Genomic DNA, 21,189 nt, shown 5'->3' with positions numbered 1-21,189 from the left:
TTGACTCACAAAATTTTGACTGCATTTACTTTTGAAAGTGAATTATATTTGCCTCAGTTAGGCTTCTCAATAATACTTCTCTCCCATTCGAAGACATTAGTATTTCCTATAACTTGACATGACAAAACTTCTGAATCTAATGGTTTCTTTCCATGAACATTTGACATTATCACCATCAGAGATTGACAAGCATTATGCTCATCCATCTTCTCTATATCAGTCATTTCTAATGAACGATCCCTCCAAGGTTGGTAGAATGACCTGCATAAATAACATGGAGGAGCAATTTAGTTTCCTGAAACACCCAAATATCATATCTTTTTTGTTCATCAGGCCAAAAATTCAGTGGATTTTTTTTCCCCCTTTAACAGGGACATCTAGAAATTGCAGAATAGTAACTAGATATCATATAAAAGATAAACATCTTTTCCGTCTACAAGGTTACAAGACAGCTCTCACAAGAAGTAAATTTCTGACTCATCTTTGTACTTTTCACCACAAATATATTCATCAAAATTTGAAAATTCATTCAATCTTAAGAAACAAAAATAAATAAGATTAAGTTTTCCGTGATACATGAGAAAATATCAGCAGTCTGATTCCAAAGAGCAAACACAAGTTTCTGATCAAATTATGCATTCATTTTTCTCACTTGAAGTGACCAACTAAACATTTACTTCAGGTTAACATGCTGATATAATATTGGTTAAAGAGTCTGCATCCACTCATGCAAAAATTATCAATCCATACTAGGGAGCCATCTACTTTGCACAAAAGAGATCAACTCATAAGCAAAGGGAGGGGGAAGAGCAGCAAGGAAAATTATATTACCATCTCCATTCAGGATTGGCTTCAGTGGGGCAACGAACTTTTGACAACAGTGATACCATAGCAGTTCCATTATCATGCATGAAATCTGATCCAGATTCAACATAAATAAATATATAGATGAATGTTGATGAAAACTTAATTGTCCAAAACAAAAGAGAATTAAGATAACTTCCAGGTCGAAGAAGCTAGCATACAAACAGACAAGTAAAAGAAAACAATTAAACTAGCATACCTGAATGTTTGAAAGGACCACAAAGACATAGTGCAGAAACAACTGAAGAAAGCACTCTGCTATTTGAACCAATAAGCTGTTGAAGGAAAATTATTGTCGCAGCTAATACCTCTTCACAGTCAAATTTACAGTTGTTCCTTCCTCCGTGTGCCATTTCTACATATTCCAGAAAGGACTGCAACGATTTTGAGCTTGATTTTTCTGAATATTTGGAATTTACATCATTAAGCTTCCAATAAAGCTTCCCAAGAATGACAGCAGCAACAAGCCAACGTAAGAGTTTTGAGATCAAAGTCTCATCGGATGGTGTTTCCTCTGAGATGATCATCAGACTGACTTTATGGTGAAATATTTTCAGCGAATCAGACTTCAAGGCAGTAGAAAGTGCCCACATAAGGAAACCTGAAAGCTTTTCCTTATTCTGCAAAACACATTTAACAGAAGATTTACTTAAACAGAACAAGCATAAGGTAAATGTCAGATTTTGCATAGCAATATATAAAAATTGAACTAAAATGGGAAATGCATAGATTGATTTACATCTAATAAATCCACTTTCGGACAATCCTGATTGCAAGCCATTAAACAGGCACTACTGACCTGCTTTTTTTGTTCTCTTTTTTTTTTTTCCAAGAACTGTAGCTAAATTATCATAAAACCTACTTCTATCTTGTTTTCCTCTTTCTAAGTTTTCAGCTACCTACATGTGCATTTCAGACCATCAAGTGCATGTAAATTTATGGAGAGAAAGAGAGAGACCATGTAAAAAATGTCAACTGGAGGTGTGCTCATAAGTATGGTTTGAAGCCCAAACTCTGCATTTGAACTAGATCTTGAAGTATCACATGCATCTAGAGTCTGATATATTCGAAATAAACCCTCCATCGATAAAGTAAAATGAGGTTGATAAATCTTCCTTTTCTGCGATATCTTCAATGTTAACGTCATTATCTGTAGAATTGAATCAATCAATGAAACATTTTCCTTTATCAACTCCAAGCCACCAACTAGGAGTTTGTACAGATTAGATGAAAGTTCCATTAGCTGCTCAAGAGCACAGTCTTGCAACCACTGGTTGATGTCTCTGAATGAAATAATATCAGATGCAACCTAAAAGGAATTAAAAAGTGAAGTTAGAAATAATGCATTTATTCTCTATCATAACTTACACACAGAGCATATAGTACATGTGCTTATATAACCTAGAATAATGGCTAATGCACACAATTATTCTCTAGCTAATGCAGGTCAAGGGCTGTATCTGCAAAAATCTTATCTATGGCATTAATTTTGTGAAACAGGGATACCTTAATGATGAGATTCCTGAGGAACAAAAATGATATAGGTTATGGAACAGAAAACTTCACACGACAAACAATAAGGTCCAAACAAGAAGATAAGAAAACTAGCAACTACCTTTACGGCCACAACCAACTGCAGTGTAGAAAAACTGTTCTTTTCATCTAACAGCCCACTGGAGATCGAGATTATATATGATAACCATGGAAACAGGCCACAGTCTTCAACTAGATGATAAGTCATTCTATGCAGTTTGACTGACTTCTTCACTACCTGCAAAGCAAATGAGGACACTATAATATCATAATTTTTCTTCATCCAAACAACAGAAAGAATGTAAATCAAGCAAAGGTTCTACATCTCAACAGGTTAAAAAATATTCAGAAAGCATCCACTGCATAAAACTCAATTTGTTATTCCATTCAATCAAGGTTTTACTCAATGTGCGTACCATTGATTTTCACATTGTAACAACAATTAGGACCTAAATGAAGTCATCCATATCTTTTTATCAACTGTGTAGTACAACATGGTGATTAAAACAAAAGAACATTGAAGTATCTAGACATGGAAATCTATTGCATAAAAGTAGTCAGCTATGGAGACACATTCCTCCAGAATTAAACAAAAAATCAATAAAAAAAAAACTGAGTTAATAACATATTTTATCAATTGTCAATCAGTAAATTAAAATAGAAAATAAACCTGGTGTTTTCATTAATAGAAATTGCAAAGAGCCAAAAACAGTTCGATAAGGAGTATGTCAAGACTTTAGCTATATTTGTGTTCTTATGCCTTTCAGGAAAAGTCCATATTTCAGTTTGTGGAATAAATTCCAAACTAGTCAATAAAAGAAATATGTAGTTGACAAACAAACAATCTCTAGAAATATTAAAATTTTGCAGAATTCATTAATATTTCAAAATACCAAAATTGGCCACCTGATAGTATATTGTACAATATCTTTATATAATTCCAAATGTTTGCTTCTTAAGCATGTATTGGTCAACATTTTTTACATAAATGAAAGGACTATGCAACAAAATATCAAAGAAACGAGACAGAATTTTAGTCAGGATGCATACAAATCACCTGAAGTATCAGTTCCTTTGACTCATTATCTGCAAGAGGTGTAGCATAAAAACTCAGTAGGGTCTCAAGAATGGAATTATTGATAAATATTTCAGCATCATCATTTAAATTCAGTCCAGCACATGCAAGACGAAGAATCCACAGCCTCTCTGCTCTGAAGTTAACAGAATTACTCTGGAACAAAGTATGAAACAATGGTATGCACTGCAAAATCAAATGGAGGAAACAAATGATCCATCTATAATGCAAGTTAAAAAACAAAGAAAAATATATAAAAGATGGGGGAAATTTTTTTTCTCATAAAACATATACCTTCATGTTCACCTTGGAAGAATGCATCAAATGCTTACTTAAGGTTGTATAATGATCATTTGAAGGATCCAACAGTATCAAAGAAGACTCTGCAGCAAAAAGTGCTAGGATGGAAGGAATTTTCTGCCATGGCTCTTTGATTCCATTTTGCATGTATGTCAACAGAAGACGAAGCCGCATTATATCCTTTTTCTTTTGGCATCCCTTTATAGATAATTTGAACAATAAATTAAATGAGAATTGAATGAAAACCATACACACCTATGAGCAAGATGAAAGTATGTAATGCAGAATGGGAGATGAAAATCCTAATACAATTTAGGAATCAAATTCCATGTAAAATTAGGAAATTAGTATTTCATTTATTTAGGAAGTCTATTACTATTATCATAATATTTAAGAATTAATTTATTTAGGAATTTAATTAGTTTAGTATTCCTAATTAGACATGAATAGGGTTTCCCAATCCTAATTTGATTAGAGCTGTAACTCTATCAATAGAGCTAATTTTCTATTATTCAGTAACTTTAGACTATGATTATTATTGAGATTAATAAAATTGTTGAGTATTAGTTCTCCTTTCTAAGGATCAGTTCTTATTTTGTTCTTTGTTTTTATTTGCTCTACATTAGTATGGTAATGACTTGACACCATAAGTAATAAGTTCCTAGCTAATGCACTTAATATTCTGTTGTGCATTAAATAGAGAAGTGTGGGAAATCTACTTATATGATGAGCTAAACACTATAAGAAAACATTTTTTAGTTTTTTGCATTGCAAAGTAGATATCTAAAATAAGTAACCCATCATCATAACCTGAACAGCATGCCATCACAAATTTAACTGAACTATTAAACATCAACCGATAGAAAAGCCTAGCTTAAAAATATACACACGCATGCATGACAACATACAGCAAAGACATTCCCCAATGGACATACAAGCTCTCTCATATGAGCTCACAGAAGGATGTAGAGACTTGCCATGAACCAGAAACAGCAACGGGACAACTTTACCTCTAATGCATTCTTATACCTCCCAAGAGATTCATAACCCAACTTTCTCATCCCAACATCAGGTGAAGAAATGCTCACAAATGCAACAGCAAGCAAGCCCAAACCAGCAAATTCCACAGGTTCAATATAACCCATGGACAGAATATGAATTGAGAAACGAAGGATGAAAATAGGATCATATCGTTGTATTTTGTCAACAGGAGGAGAATATTTCTGCATATCATATGAGGATGTAAAATGCCTCAGACCTACAACAAAAATGTAAACTCAAAAGCAAAAAATTCAGATAATAAAGCCAAAGCAGTTCAGATCATACCACATGCATAGTCTTCAGATTCTCTGGTTCAAACCTACTTAACAATAATCCCCCATCACTTGCAATTCTGTCATAGGGAAAATGAAGAACTGTTGCCAAACACTTCTTGGGATCAATAGGAAGGATTTCCCTAAATTGACTTCTTCTATGTTCTTCAAATGCTTCTGTATCAGTCATAATATTGGAAGATAGATCCTGGTCCAAAGCTCGTTCATTTCTTATTTTCAAAGCAGCACTTCCCCACAGGTAATCCATTTCAGAAAGATCTTCAGAGACTGACTTATCGATAGATTCAATCTCTTGCATTAGATTGTATATCTCCAAGTCAATTTCACTCAGAGTTGCACCGTAAGAAGACAAAAGCAATAAATGCAGTTCTTTAAGATTTATTCCACTTTCTTTTCCAGAAGAACCACCAGACAACTCAGGCTTCAACTGAATGAGTGTCCTAAGTAACTTAACAATTTCCAACTGCTTCAAATGAGGCTTAGTTGTTTGCAGATCATTGTTGCTGTTTGGATGGGTGATGTCAAGTGATCTCAGAATGCTGGGCATAGGCTTAAAAAGAGCACCACTCTGAGAACTATGAGATTCTGTAAAAGAGCAAATGGTAGACTCAAACTGAGAATGGGCAAGAAGCAGCCGAATATACAGAGCAGATGAAAATTTTCCCTCTGACAGCAAAGTTAGGATACTACGAAGAACATCCAATGTTGTGGGATCCTCAAACCTAAAGAGAAGAGATGATCTCATCAATTGTTCAAGAAAAGGAATGGCTTGCAAATGGACAAGATCACCACGCATCTCTGTGGTTAATTCAAGAACGGTTCTCAAAATGAACAATTCCAAGTATCTGAACAACTGTAAACAACCGGAGCTCTTTTCTCCTCTGGAACCATTGGAGACTGACGGGAATTTCTTAACCAAACATCGCCAAGTACTGACCAAAATCTTTATAAACAGCATTCTTGATTGACCCTCTTTATTAGACAACATGTCCAATGAGATCGATTTTGAGTTCCCATCTGCTTCTTTTGGAGACAGTATGTGATTATCGACTGGAAATAACATCATTCGGCACAATGAAATTTTTGCAACAACCCTGTTGATAAGGTTTAGTGACTGGCTGAGTGAATAAAATTCCGTTTCATCAACATCACAGTCTAGCAGCTGATCATGTGCATCAGAACAGGTGAGAATGGAACTGAACATCTTCAATCTCTCCTTCATTTTCATGCCTCCACTGAAGGCAAAGTGGCATTGTAACATCTTAATTGCCTTTCCAAGAAGGCTAGCATCCACCAGATTGACAAGTTCTTCAATAGATGAGGGGAGGAACTCATCATAATTTTCCTGAAATACATATCCAGATACAAAGCTCTTCCAATTATGGAAGCCGCTTAATAGTATTTTTGAATAAAATGAAGGTATGCTAGTAAACTGCTTGTAGAACTGCTTTTCAAATTTCATGAAAACTGTAGTCAAGTATGAAAATGCGGACGGCAACAGCAACATGAAGTCCTCATCTGAAAGCGATGTTTCACAGGCCTCTTCCACCTTGTTGCCCTTAAGATGGACTTTTTCATTCAAAATTTCTAAGAATAAGTACCCAAAGACTGACAGATGCAGGGGGCTTATGTCAACAAGAAGAGACAACAACTTAGCTTTTGTCTTGCTTGCGCCATAAATGCAGTGAGAAAGAATTTCTACAGGAGTGCTAATAATAACCCTTGATAACACCAAGCTTAAGGCATCGAGTAAATCACACTGCATGTACTTCTGCCTGTAGACAGCACTGACAGCTTCCAGCAAACAACTATATGCAAAATCCACTTTCAAATTGGTGGCAAACTTGCATATTTTAAAATAGATTTCCTCAATAAGGTTAATATCCAATATCTTTTTTTCCATTTCCCAAAAGGTATAAAACAGTGCTCTTGCTGTTACAGGCCGCTGCAAATAAATAGATAACATTTTGAAAGCATCACCAGCAATACAAAATGCAATAGAAAAAGCAAATGTCATACAGGATTTCTGATTAGTCAAACCATTCAATTCAAATCTATCAAATATCCAAAGCACTAAATCAAAAAGTTCAAACGGAGAAGTAAACTGCATTAAAGCATGCAAAGCATAAAATGGAAGGAGAAGGGGCAAATAATCTTCAGTCCTAATGCACAGGTCAAACTTGTCCTTCAGTTTCAGATATATCTTCTGTATCGGGATTTTGAAAGCCTTCACAAGTTGCTTGCTCACACCATCTTCAACTTTGAGTAGACAATGTTTCCCAGTAAAAGAAGATAATAAGTAGTCAAAAGTTGTTGTCAACATATCCAAGACATGATGATCTATTGGATGAATTCTCTGCTGAGAAAAACTAAGAAAAGCCTGTAAATTGTCCCTAGAGTTTCCTTCTGAAAAATCATCGTTAGCCAAATTCTGATCACAGCTCAAAGGATATGTCAAAGATGCTTTCACGGCAGGATGACAAAAGATGATTTCAGCCACTTCTTGTATCATTTTGGCCAAAGGAGGATCCTCTGAATCAGGCTTAAAAGCCGATAGTTGAGCAAGCATGTGCTTCAAAAGAACATAGCATATCTCAGCAAATTCTCTCAATATCGGCAATGGTTTTATTCTATATGACAATTGTATCTGATAAAACCAAAATAGAAGAAGGCGCAAGTAGGAAACTACAAATTCACTTGTGCACTCAGATAGTTTAGCCATAAGTACATCTTTTATCTTTGAAGACTCTGATAAACAAGGACCATCACTGCTTATTATTGCAGGAAAAAGCACATGAAAAGGTGCCTGCCTCAGAAAGAGACCAAATGCAACAGCAGCTGCAAATTCACTGGCATCAAAATCCACATCAAGTATTGTTTCTTGAGCAAAAACATCATCGTTTACACCTTGAGGATCAATCATAGAAACAGCCTTTTCTAGACCAGGAAAGAACACTTGCGGCCATAACTTCAAAACACCAGCAAGAAAATTTTGCTTGTGAAAAAATACTGAGGATAAGAATGGCAGAGGAATATGAAGATGCTGAGAAATAGTCATAACTGTAGGAAAGTTCATTAGTAGCCCATCTGAAGTTGTACACATAATTGCAGAAAAAAAGTCTTTCATTATTACAGCTATTTCCCCACTATGCCCACTTTCTAAGATTTTTCTTACTTCACCAAGTGCTCTCACAAAAGAACTATCAACAGGCACATCTTTTTCATCAATGAGAAAAAAACAGAAGGCCTTTTGATGCAATATACTCTCTGAAAAGAGCAATAAATTTTTCAATGGCTGCCACTCCACAGAACATTGATCCTGAAGTCCCTCAGACAAAACTGATCTAATCAAAGCAGCTAACAACCTTGCATCTACCTGAAAAATTTATGTCTCATCACATCATGTACAAAAAAATTGCAATTATAAGTTAAACCACAAAAAATTTACCTGAGTTTGCAATAGATATTTCAATGTATTGCACACATACACAGATATCATTGACTTCTCCAGCAATGAAAAGGTTCCAGATTCAGAACTGAGTAACCTCATACACTTCTGTAAGACACATATGACGAGAGGACTGAATTCAGGTGAAACATCTGTGCAAGGGAAAGAGGAGACATTCAGAAAAAATGTCTCATCATTTGTCATAATTGTTCTGGAAGATCATAAAGAGCTTGACAGCTGTCTCATTCAATCTAGTAGAATAACAAACAGAAAAACAAAAGCCAATCTCTAGGCATCAAATAGAATTAGTAATTCGATAGAACAGTAAGGCAAAAAGTAAAAGTGGTTGTTCCTAAGGTTGAGATTCAATGGCCCTACTGTAATTGATTCAATGGATAAGAAAAAATTAGCTATCCAAGAAAAGCTTGTGGTTAGGAAATGGCAGTCTATGAGTTGAAGAAAGGTTTGAGATGGGCTACATAAGAGGACAAGAAGATGAATAAGATAATCTAGGCCTCACACACGCTTGACTTGGCACTGCACCTAGTTTTATAATGGTGTCAGACAATCCTTCAAGTAATCTCCAAAAAGATGTAGGTCACATTCCCCGCCGTGCCGCCCGCCCCACCCACCCCCACCCCCCCCCCCCCATGGGCGGGCCGCGAAATCCACTTACCCACCCAAAACTATCAACCACAAATTTCATCCAAAGGAAGGAGGAAAAAACCAGAGAAAGGTGCAGAAAAGGAAGGAGGTGAAGTGGTCAAGACCCAACTAGATAGGGAATGAGGCTGAGTAGAAATGCCAAAAAGAATGGGAAGCACAATTATATGATAGTTTTACCTCAAAAGTGCAAAATCAACACAAAAACAAGACTTGGAAATTTAAGGTAAAGAGAAAGAAAGCATACCAATTACCTTTAAATTCATTTAAATGGTAAGTATGGTTCCTAACTGCATCCCAGTATCTAAATAAATTATTCCCAATGGTAGAAATGGCATCACATAAAAATGAGATGGCAGCTGTTGACAAGTTCTGCAGCACTTCTGTTCCAATGATCTCAACAGATAATTTAACTACACTGTAACCCGGTAAAAATAAGATCCATGCAACTATTTCATTTAAGTTTCTGTCAAATGCACCAGTACTTGACATGGCTGCCTGTGTCAACTTGTATGCTTGAGCCTTTATGCCACCACTTGGTGAAAAGATTAGCAAATTAAGAAATGGCTGCAGATGCTTATACATCAGTGGTGGAGTTCTGACGGTAATTTCACTCCCTGGAGACCATCTAATGTACTCAACTAGAAGAGGCAACAGGGAGTAAAGGATATTAAATGGCAATTCTGAAGGATTGTTGTGAAGATTCATAAAAAAATCAAATGATCCCTCCAAAGCAGTGGGCATTATCAGCTGTAAGAGATAAAATAAAATCTACTGTAAGACTTAATAACTAGGAGCAGTTATCTAACTACAAAATTTACAGAGTCAAAATGGTATCCCTATCCAAATCCATTAATCCCCTGTGAGATATCCAGTAATAATAACTTTCATTTGTTGCAGTATGATAACAGGATTTTCAGCAAAAGGTCCATCAATCTAACAGATAAACAAGGACAAAGTGATGTAATATAAGAATTATTGAAAATAGAATTACAAAATAGCTCATATATAGCAGAAAATTAGAGATAGGCAGCTCAAGGTGGGTGCCTGTGATGTGACACATCTTTACATTCTCCAAATAAACCTGTGCCATACACTAAGAAACTGGAGGGCAAGTCAGTGGAATTTCAATTTATATGCCCTATAGGCATTTGGCAATGAAAACAGGTATCAACATCAGAATTAAGCGTGCTACATGACAACCAAAGGAAAAGAATTCACCACAAACAAGTGAAACAAACTTACAAGGGCTGAACAAACAAAAGACGTTAGCAAAAAAAAATTATTAACAATACCAATTCAAAACAGTTAAGGCACCAATTCAGATACCAAGAGCCTAACCCGTATAAGGGGCTGAATTCAGTAAGACAAAAAGCATATCAATGCCAAAACATGTCCCGCACATAAAATTGAAACATGAATTATTTACATCTTCAAGTAAGATATCACTCACAGAATACTTTTTGTCTTGAAGAAATATATTTATTTCATATTCAAAAGGCCCAATGACCAAACATTCATATCTTAGAATATTTTTTAAATTCTGATCACCCTTTAATATTGGCAATTTAGTCTGATTTAAGAAACTGGTTTCAATTTTACCTTCCACTGGCCATAAAGAATCTCAAATTCAAACAAAAACCAACACAAATTTTAATTGGATTTAGCAAGAAGCATACGCTTTCAGATGTATGGCAAGATCTCTAGTGTGATCCTGCAACTTGTGTGTGTGTGTGTGTGTTACCATCAATACTTGCATATATTATAGGCTCGATAGCTTCAGAAAACCTGCAATCCACGGACCAAACCAACAGAGCTTACAGCAATAGAAAAACCAAGACATTTAAGAAACGCAACTTAGTTAAACCTACATTCACCTAAAACAATCCTGCTTCATTTAAACAGATGGCCCTGATAGGATAAGAAATCAGACGAGATTTAAAAATTTGAAACTTACAAGATATATTTTTAGAGCATCAAGAAGCTTAGACTGGAAGAGTATCTCTGCATCCTTTAATGTAGTGTCAGGCACAGAACATAAGTCAGAACCCCACAATTCTGATATAACATTCATAAAATCCATTGTACCATCCGATGCATGTGGTATTTGTGATTCCACAACATTTTCATCATCCTCAGCCAATGCAATGTCCGGAAGTGAATTTATCCCACCTATAATAATATCAGTATCCTCAATTGTAGCTTTTCTTTTCAATTTCTTTCTTCTCTTGCAACAAAGAAGAGAAATTTCTTTATCTGCTGTTCTTTTCAAGCATGACTTGTCAGACCTGGCAAGGCTACTTAAAGGAGAAAGTAGAGAGAGCAAAACTTGTGGATCAGGAAGCAGAGTTCGAATTTCATTCCAGATTTCCTGCTTAAGAACTGCCCACTTTCGTATCCTTTGTTTCCTAGTACAAGACAGGCTTGTAGCCCTTAAGAATGAATCCAACAACTTCAGAGCCTCCAAAAGAAGTCTTAAAGTTCCATTCTTCACAAGAAAATCTAAGTGAAGTAATCCCTTATTTATTACCGATCGGCTCAATGGACGAGAAGAAATAATAGTCATGATATTCTGCACATGCACACTATTACAACAAGGTGGATCATTAGACTGAAAATCAATGAAACCAAAAGGATCGCCAACAGCCATTGAGGAAACCAAATTTGCTGCCAGAGAAACAGAAGAAAACCTGCAAGTGCTTCAGTTATAATAATAATAATAATAATAATAATAATAATGATGATGATCATCATCATCATGAAAGATGATGATGAAAGAATACAATCGAATCAAAGACTACTTGGTGTTTGCGTATGCATAAATATACAGAAATCTGACCAGCTAGGAGATGCATAATCTTCAAGGTTGTAGGGGAACTCCTCCATATATGCTGAGCCAAAGGACAGACTACCCCTAACAATAGCTAAAAGCAAGTCTCTGTGATTGTCGATCTCTGTTGCCTTTAGCTTCTTCATGAGCTCCAAAAGTCTCTTTGGATTACCCCTTAATGGAGTTGGGCGTCTCTTGAAATCCGGCATCAATCCATTGCAAGGATCAGTACAAACCATAAGTAGCACATTGTGTGCCAACTCTGCAGAGGGTCCATTTCGCATTCCTGAAATGCCAACTAACTGTTCCAAAACAACACTCCCAAAGAGAACGCTTCTAAGAGCTGGGGAAACCAATGACTGTTCAGTGAGAATCTTATCCCGCAATGTGGACAACACAAAAATAACAGTCTCATTGTCATCATTCTCAAGCCCACGAAGAACACCAGAGAACATTTCTCTCTGCTGTAGGATCCACCTCAGTAATCCTGGCTTCCCCACCTCCAAAAACGACATTGCAAATTCAACAAAAGCCCTTCTAGTGGAGTGCTTCCTTTTTTTGTTATTCTGCCTGAGTTTATACTCTGCAAGTTTGGAGAATGCCTGAAGTTTGAAATCAAACTTCTTAGCAACCTCAGAAGCCAAACCTGACCCACGCCTAACAATTGAAGCCATTAGCAAAAGAGCTGCATTTTGGCACTTTCCTTCTTTACTATTCAACTCCTTATATACAACTTCAAACTTTTCCTCAATAAAAGATCGAGCAAACTTATCAAGAACCACACTTATAGCAATTCTCTCTTTATCATTTGGCTTGTATTTTCCATCAGGATGACTAAGAATCACAGATATTAATGATAAAATATAAGACATTCCAGGTTTCCCCTCTCGAAGCTTCAAAGCTCCCACAAGTTCTGAGAAATTTGAAGTTGACTGTACATATAGTCGGAGCAATTCACCACCAGAATTACCTTTGAGCAGCTTAACAAACTCCTTTGTAGCATCGGAACATAACTTAATCTCAAATGAATTGATCTTATGTAAGAGTTCCCTAAGTTTAGCTTCATAGGTCGCTTTAAAAACTAGATTTGTAGCTTCCCTCGCCTCCACTTCATTATCCTCCTCTTCCTTCAAAACTGCAATTTGACAATGCAAAAATATAAGTAAATTCCTACTTCTGTTACTGGCCAGGCAAATAATATGATGCTACTCGGAGAGGCTAAGGCAGGAGAAAACATAAAATTATTAAAAGCTTCCAATTCATAAGGCCAAGTGCGATAAATATATCCTTTTTTTCTGGCCATTGAAAGAAAAAACAAAGATGTATACACCTAAAAGGTTGCCAAAAAAAATTATGCTTCTTACAGCCTTTTATCAAATTAGCATCACAAAACACCAATTCATTTATAAATTCTCTCAACAGAAAATAAATATTGGAATCAGAAAAGCAATATCAAGCACAAATTTAACGAACTTCAAATTTTGTATTTCCTGAATTTTCTGGGCACCCAATCAGTAGAAGTTTCTAGTAAAAGAGACGCGTAATTAGAATTACACACCTAGGTCGTCGTCGGAGGCTGAAGTCTGGTCATCCATCCCCACTGAAGAGAACTCCTCCTTTCGGGGCATGTATAGGCGTGTCTCCAGAGTCTAGGGTTTAAAGAAGGGTTTTGACAAATGAATTAAATGATGAATACTCAATTCACTGTCAGAATCTTAGTTGGCATGAATAACAAATAAAATCACGACACGTGGGCATTGCAAATACAAAAAACCTACTACGTTGCACGTGAATATTTCGAAGTGGAGAGATTAACAGGTATATTTGGTGTACATATACTCCACTCTAAAAATAAAATCTAATTATATAAAAATTATTTTATTATATATAAAAAAATACTATTTTTAATGCTATGATATATCTAACAATTAGACTTCTTTAAATCAAATTGATTTAAGTGAAATATCAAATTAAGAAATAAATTAAATTAGTTGGATTTTTTTTTTTAGTTAAAATCCTCCAACTTGTATTTGAAAGTTTGTATTCTTCTTCTTCCTTAATGAAATATAAATACACAATAATAAAGGTGAAAATAAAAGTTTGGTTAAAATGTATCCATATATACTCAATTAGTAAACTTTTAACCCAATAATTAAATTAATGATAATAATATATGCAAGTGCTAAATTCAGACTATTAAAATCCTTTTTGGTTTAATTATATGATAAAATTTATTTTATTTATAAATGAATTATATTTTATAATTTATTTATAAAAAAAATTTTATTTGGTATATTTTATATTAAATATGAAATTCATTTTAAATGAAATAAATTTTGTGTTTGAAATAAATAAAATAAAATAAAATGATGCATAATAAAAGAATAATTTTATCACTTTAAATATATATAATTTTAAATTTAAAATTCATTTGTAAATTCTATTAATTTTTTTATAGAATTTGGTTTAGTTATAATAAATTTCATGAAATTGATTATTAAAAATTTTAAATGAATTTTTACTTAAAATAGATACTAAAATTTTAGATTTATAAATAAATTTAATAAAATTTTGTAGAATTTATTTATACCAAATATTACCTAAGTGTAATTCAAAGAAGACATACTAATAATAAAAAAAGAAATAAATAAAAAATAATAACAATTGGATTCAAGTAAAAACATTGGTTTATGGGGCAAATAAAATTTTTGAAGGAACACTCAATTAATTTATAAATATCAAATTATATTAAATTTAATTAAAATTATTATTTATTTAAAGTGTATATACAATTTGGTGCCTACAAGAATTTTTCAATCTTTAATATCACGTAGACCTGCCACGAGACACAATTAGAGTATCAACAAAGGAAATCAATGGAGAACTCGCTAGGCTAGGTGGGGAGGGAAAAGAGGACTAAACCTGGGGATAGGTGGTCCTTAAGGCATGATGAGCTGAGATGGTCCCTAAAGGTTTCCTTGAAAAATGGGAGACACAAGAATTTGATATGAGCTCCTTTGTCCTCATTTTGAGGACAGTGATCAGTAATCAGAAGTGCCATTGATCAAATTCCTAACAAAAACTTCATTTCAAGGAGTCCCCATTCCCCCATATACCCCTTCTTTTAGCCCTCCATAAAGAAAATCCCTTTGTTGATCCCACCATACAGCTTAACCCAATTTGTTTTCGTACTAGTGTAGTTTGGCCACCTTCTTCCATCCCTGTCTCTACATCGAGGTTTAAAGGTTTTTTTTTTTTTTTTTCTCTTTTCATGGAAGAATATATTTGGGAGGATGTGTACGGGAAGAAAAATAAAAGTAAGTGGACATGAATTGAAGGAAGAATTTTCTTACTTAAATTCAATTTAATATGACTTTTAAGACATAATTTATATGTGAAATTTATTTATTTAATAAGTCTCATCATATATTTTATATATTGGATTCATGATAAATCAGATGAACAAACTAGCTGTCTTTTTTTTTTTTTTCCTCAAATAAAGAGAAAAATTGGTGAATGTTGCATATAAGGGAGCCTCATTGTTTTTCCTAAACTAAATGGTATTTGCATACCCACATCATTTAGCACACCAACATCCCATACTAAACAAAATTATTATACAGCACTGCTAACTATAATTAAGTATATTTAAGGTTGAGTTGGCAATTAAGTACATTAATCTCCCATTATTATTTCATTCTTCAATAGGATTAATATCCGATATCTTCTTCATATTAGTCTTCATCATCCACATTAGACCTTTGATATAAATACAAACCTTAAACACCCTTTCACCCAAACCTCCCATGGAGCACCACCACCAAAAGACTAGCTGTAGAGACATTTTCTCCTTCCCTAGCACTCCAAGTCAAGTCCAAGATTCCGATTTCCATTTCGAATTCGGCTGTTTCACACCAGTTTCTCCTTCAACTGATCCATGCAAGACCTCACCAGCTGACCATCTTTTCTACAATGGTCGTCTCTTGCCTAATTCTTTCCCAGTACTTCAACAGCAACAAACACCGACAACTGCCATGGTTTTCGTCGGCTCAATCTCTCGAGCATCTAGCAGAAACTGCATAAGCAGCAAAGATTCCCTCATAACATCGAGGAGCAATAGTGTTAACAGCAGCAGAAGCAGTGTTAGCAGCAGCGCCAGAACAAGTTGGAGCAGCGACAATTCTGAAAGGAGATTACTATATCACAGTACTAAACTTGCAAGCAGAACACCTGGCACAGCTATATGGATCATCCCAACGGTGGCAACATATCAAGCCTGTGCCGGCCATGAAACATGAGGATTCAAGAAGAAAAATGGTGGAATGGTTTTGGTGAAACCAGGGTTGATGAACAAGAAAGACAGTGGTCATCGACAAGGGAAAAAAGATAAGTCACCAGGGATTTGCCGGAGATTTTTCAGGTCACTTTTTGTGGCTTGCAGAGAATGCCATGCCATGGAGCCTCCAACAGAAGATGATGTATTGCAGGGAAGAGTGAAGCTATTATAATTATGGGTATAGTATATGTAATTGGTTGGAATTTTGAGTAAATTATTCTTGATTATTACCAAAAGTCTCCAATTTTTGCTCCCTTACCCTTGCACTAATTTGAGATCATAAAATTTTATATATATAACCAAAAGAAAGACAGATTATTAATGGTTTGTGAAATGATTTCGCCATGATTTGTCATGTAAAAATCACTAATTGTGAATGCCTTGGAGCCTTTGTAGATGAGACAATCCATTGATTAGAAGGATAAAAGATGAAAATAATATATATATGTGTGTGTGTGTGTCCTAATTAACTATTGTAACGGCTGACATTTTATGGTGAAATTTTTGATGGTTTTGTGTTATTTGATTTGTAAAGGCTTATAGGATTAATATACAGAGACTACAATCATTGCAAAAGAATACACTAGTTGTGGCCATTAAAGAGTATTGCTACACTTCATTCAGGCAATGCTTTAAATGTTGTGGCCTTGTGGACTAGCTACTCCAATCCTACTTCCAAGTTATAAAAAAATTGTAATCAATAACCTATAAATATCATGTTTTCCTAGATCATATCACATACTGGAATCCCAAAGCTGGTAGCTTTTATTTTCCAGATTATATAAACTGGAATTAAGCAGCGACGAGACCATAAATGAAAACAGGCCTGAAATGCAAGGCTCACGGGTCCACCCATCCCTCAGTTAGTAGATCGCAAGGTCACATTCCTATTCAAGCTTTCGGAATTTTCAATATCTTTTTAACTATTAAATCCTATCTTCAATTTTGTGCTATTAAGTCCATAAAATTTTAATTAAAATTATTTATGATTTACTTAATTATAGCATAAACAGGAAAGAAATTCGCATGCAAAACAGAAAGAAATTATTCAACAATAATTTTAAAAAAATAATGAAGCTCTAAAAAAAAGGTTAATTCATTGATGGTAAGTGAAATAAACCACTATTACAGTTGTTCAATTTTCATATATTTGATTTAGGCCCTATTCTCAAATCTACCTCCATTTCTTCTATGTGACTGTCATCTATGGATAGGGCGCGCGAAAGACTTGGATGTGTAGTCAGACTTGGAGGTGTAGTCCTAAGCCATGCCCATAATCAAAGGTTCCTTCCAAGTCTAATTCCCAACCCTGTTAACAAAATGAGGTTTTACAAAAGCATGCTTAAAGAGAGGAGGATCAAAATTACCAAACCATACAAGAAAGCCTCCTAAATGGTTTGACAACTAAACCTGTCCTATGCAGTCCAAAAGATTTGGTTGAGGATGTTGAAACCATTCAACAACTACAGTTTGGCCTTGACAATTTGCCTAAAAAAAGTTGGCCCCCTAACAGGAGCGCAGAAATTAGCATGAAAGCATACACAAATGCTATAGTCCCTAATTTCAAAGAAAATTTGTGAGGAAAACTTATGTTAGGACCAACTACAACAAATGATCAGAAAGTTCAGTAAACTGATTAAAGGTAACACAAGTACTAGTGAAAGAACATGAAAACAAACACAAGAATCCCAGTAGCAAAAGTGAACAGAAGCTTTTTCCTAGATACAACTTCCTCACCCTTTCTCCCTCTAATACAGGCCTTCTGTAGATTTCACTCTAAGAATGTCTCCATGACATCTGAATACATCCCAGTCCCTGCATCAGAATTTCTGTACTCAACAGCTTGTTGCTGATGGTGATCAACTGAAGTTGAAGAAGATGATGTGGCCACTCTTGCAGGTAAAGTAAAGCTCCTTTTGAATTTGTTTTCTATTTTTCTTGCACTATCTGGATGGCTATCCAAGCTCAAGAACTCATTGGGATTTGTACTGCCTGCACTATGCATATTTGAACCATCTGGATTGGGATTCGGATTCTTTCCTTCAAGGATGAGAGGGTGGTGATTTTGGTCTGCTTTGTTCCCCAAGCTCTCAGGGTTGAACAAAAACTTGGCATCATCGGTGCGTCCAGTTAAAGCATTGAAGAAAGACAGCCCATTAGGCCATTTAATGTCATTTTCGTGCTCTCCCATCATTTCTTCCATTCGGGTTTCTGCTGAATGAGGAAGGATGAACATATGGGGCTCATCTTTTGATTGTGGAAATCCAAGTCTAGCTGCTGGGTTTTGAAAATTTGGCGAAGAAAGCATAGAAGCTGCAGTTGGGAGTGGCCTTTGACCCCAGTTGAAGAGAGGCGAAGGTGGGCGGGTTGGAATGGGAGATTGCTTAGAGGGAATTGAAGATGAAGAGGAAGTATTTCGGGTTGAAGAAAAGAGCTGGGAAAGGTAGAAACCAGATTGGTAACCCAAAGATTCAAAGGCATGCCTCATTCTCAGCACAAAATGAAGGTCTTCAGGTATCTGAAAATAGATAATGCCTTGGTCAGATTCTACTTGACTGTGCAACTAACTAACTATTTGCTCTTAAGCATAAAGAACGACAAATACTGTAAACTCACAATCTTGCAGGACCCCAGTTGTAGAAGTCCATGACCAGCTTGAATGACAGCAATAGTCTGGTAGACATAAATTGTGTGTAGGAAAATATAAGCACTAGAAAGGAGTGAATAAAAAAGACAAGAGCAACAACAGTGGGATTGGACATATGGGCACTAACCTGAATGCCAGACTCAAACTGATCAGTCCATTCTGGAGGAAGCTGCAATTAATAGCATCAAATTTGAGAAAGTTACTATCAAATCATAAATATGGTTCCATCCATCCAGTAACTATACCCAGTAATGGAGCACAATAAATTCCCACATCCTTTTGTTATCTGAAAATTGAAATACAACTTAAAAACCAGTACTAATTAGGGCAAGAAAAATTAGATTTGAAAGTCAAGTTCCATACAGCATCAAAAGAACTCTGCCAGTAGTTGGAGATATTTGGTTCACATTCAGAAGGTTCTTTGAATACCCATTTATGACACTTATCTGAAGCAACCTTTCCCATTAGCCTGCACAATGGAAATTAAATCAAAACAGATACAAAAGGCAAGGCTTCAATTATTAATATTGTTTAATTTCCCACTTTAACCACTTTGCCACAAAGCTTCCACCGAGAGAGATGGACAGAGGGAGAGAGAGAGAGAGAGAGAGAGAGAGACAGAGAGAGAGAGAACTGAAACCAAAATAATAACACCTACCCAGTACCCACCCTTCTCCATAATTATATAACTGGATAGACATTTTGCTGAAAGCTTTCCTGACAGGATCTTCTCCATCAATCTCTTCCAGACAATCTCCTACTCTTCCTCGACAAAACCCATCTTCCCACATCAGCATCCTTCACAAAATTTCACAAGTCTGTATTAATTATATTTGTGCCTGTGCTTTGTGTGCGTATCAGTTAAAGAAATTCTTAGCAAACCAAAAAAAGTAAAATTTATCGGAAAAACAGAAACATCCAAATCACTAATTACCTAAAGAAACCATTTCTCATTAAAGTTTACATACTCGTATAATGTCCTTCAAAACATTTGCAATAATTAAATGCTCACTTTTTCTTTTCCTGCGTTTTAACTTTATTACTAGAGGGACGCAAAAGCTAGTAACTTTCTCTGTTTGGCAACTGAGAAACGACCAGAGAAATGAAAGAAATATAAAAGCTGTAACTGAGGGAAATCTGTTATTCGGTCAAAAACCGAAAGAATTGCAACTTATAATAGTAAAATTACAGTTTCCTCTCTCATTTTCCTCTGTTTTCTCTGTAAACAAACAGAAGATATAAAGACGAAAGTAGAGAAACAAACAAACAAACGAGTATACTCACAAGCTCCCATTATCGTCTCCAACCTTGCAACCATTACCACCTCTGACTCTTCTGCAAAATAAGAAAAAAAATGCAAAAAATAAAAATCCATTAAGTACCTCCAATAAAAGGCAGAGGCAGGGAACCATAGAGATAGAAAGTGATAGTTTCACAGAGAAAGTACGGGCGAGGACGGATAGTCCAGAAGACTGAGTAAGTCCAGTCTGAGTTGAGACAGACGCTTCTGAGGGCCTCATGAAGGGCCATCATCCCAACAGCTTCCTTGCTCCTATCTGCTCCTCCTGAGCCCACCATCTCTCTCTCTCTCCAAAAGTCTCTCTCTGGGTCTCTCTATATGTATATATTATCTGTATATTCTTTTCTTTATATATATATTTTTTCAGCCCTTAAAACTTCACTTCACAGTTCACAGTTAGCCGCAGAAACCCCTTTTGTGAAGTTCTTTCTTTCTTTCCTTCTTTCTCTCTCTCTCTCTCTCTCTCTCTCTCTCTTAAGCCTTTGAATCACAATTCACACTGCCACCGCTTCTTTCTTTCTATTCTAATTCAAAGTCTAAACCAGTTGCCTCACCACCATCCTATATATTTATATATATTTATATGTTCCTTTCAGTAATTAATTTTTCTTTGTCAATAAAGGTGAACGGACCCATTTCTTGAACTCTCTCCCTCCCTCCCTCCCTCTACTATTCCTTTTGTTTGTCCATAAGTGATCTCGATTCTTGATCAACGAGAAAGGGTTAAAAAAAGGCAGAGAAAGAGAAAGGGATGAATTTTTTTTTACCTGTTTTAACTTTCCAGTGTTCTAACCATGGAAAAGGAGGTGGGGACAACTAGCTCTCTATGGGAGGGTGGGGGTAGAAAAAGTGGCTTTAA

General features: G+C 35.5%; 3 protein-coding genes across 6 annotated transcripts; 1 reads left to right on the top strand and 2 right to left on the bottom strand.

Annotated features, from left to right (window-relative positions):
• Window positions 1-13,737, bottom strand: LOC110655333 (uncharacterized). 3 transcript variants are annotated; one of them, XM_021811608.2, is made up of 14 exons: window positions 13,606-13,737; window positions 12,057-13,182; window positions 11,175-11,907; window positions 9,472-9,967; window positions 8,555-8,706; window positions 5,099-8,482; window positions 4,783-4,995; window positions 3,767-3,970; window positions 3,455-3,658; window positions 2,480-2,635; window positions 1,823-2,173; window positions 1,064-1,484; window positions 832-916; window positions 1-261 (listed from the first exon to the last, which is right to left on the bottom strand). In XM_021811608.2, exons 1-14 carry the CDS (start codon window positions 13,673-13,675, stop codon window positions 54-56), a joined length of 7,803 nt encoding a protein of 2,600 aa, XP_021667300.2. In that variant the 5' UTR covers window positions 13,676-13,737; the 3' UTR covers window positions 1-53. The 3 variants fall into 3 exon arrangements, with proteins under 3 accessions (XP_021667300.2, XP_021667302.2, XP_021667303.2); XM_021811610.2 differs by lacking the exon at window positions 832-916; XM_021811611.2 differs by lacking the exon at window positions 13,606-13,737 and having other exon boundaries at window positions 11,175-11,884; window positions 12,057-12,211.
• A 1,983-nt stretch (window positions 13,738-15,720) lies between these two features.
• On the top strand, window positions 15,721-16,545 carry LOC110655380 (probable membrane-associated kinase regulator 1). Its single transcript, XM_021811681.2, has one exon. It carries the CDS (start codon window positions 15,854-15,856, stop codon window positions 16,343-16,345), a length of 492 nt encoding a protein of 163 aa, XP_021667373.2. The 5' UTR covers window positions 15,721-15,853; the 3' UTR covers window positions 16,346-16,545.
• Window positions 16,546-17,944: 1,399 nt separating this feature from the next.
• Window positions 17,945-20,879, bottom strand: LOC110655332 (protein RICE SALT SENSITIVE 3). 2 transcript variants are annotated; one of them, XM_021811606.2, is made up of 7 exons: window positions 20,478-20,879; window positions 20,315-20,365; window positions 19,700-19,828; window positions 19,394-19,499; window positions 19,158-19,199; window positions 19,000-19,056; window positions 17,945-18,901 (listed from the first exon to the last, which is right to left on the bottom strand). In XM_021811606.2, the coding sequence occupies exons 1-7, from the start codon at window positions 20,606-20,608 to the stop codon at window positions 18,155-18,157; spliced, it is 1,263 nt and encodes a 420-aa protein (XP_021667298.2). In that variant the 5' UTR covers window positions 20,609-20,879; the 3' UTR covers window positions 17,945-18,154. The 2 variants fall into 2 exon arrangements, with proteins under 2 accessions (XP_021667298.2, XP_021667299.2); XM_021811607.2 differs by lacking the exons at window positions 20,315-20,365; window positions 20,478-20,879 and having other exon boundaries at window positions 19,689-19,827.
• Between the last annotated feature and the right edge of the window lie 310 nt (window positions 20,880-21,189).

The sequence above is a fragment of the Hevea brasiliensis genome, chromosome 15 (genome assembly GCF_030052815.1).
Source record: "Hevea brasiliensis isolate MT/VB/25A 57/8 chromosome 15, ASM3005281v1, whole genome shotgun sequence".
Classification (NCBI taxonomy): Eukaryota; Viridiplantae; Streptophyta; class Magnoliopsida; order Malpighiales; family Euphorbiaceae; genus Hevea; species Hevea brasiliensis.
This window is presented reverse-complemented; position numbering and strand designations above follow the sequence as displayed.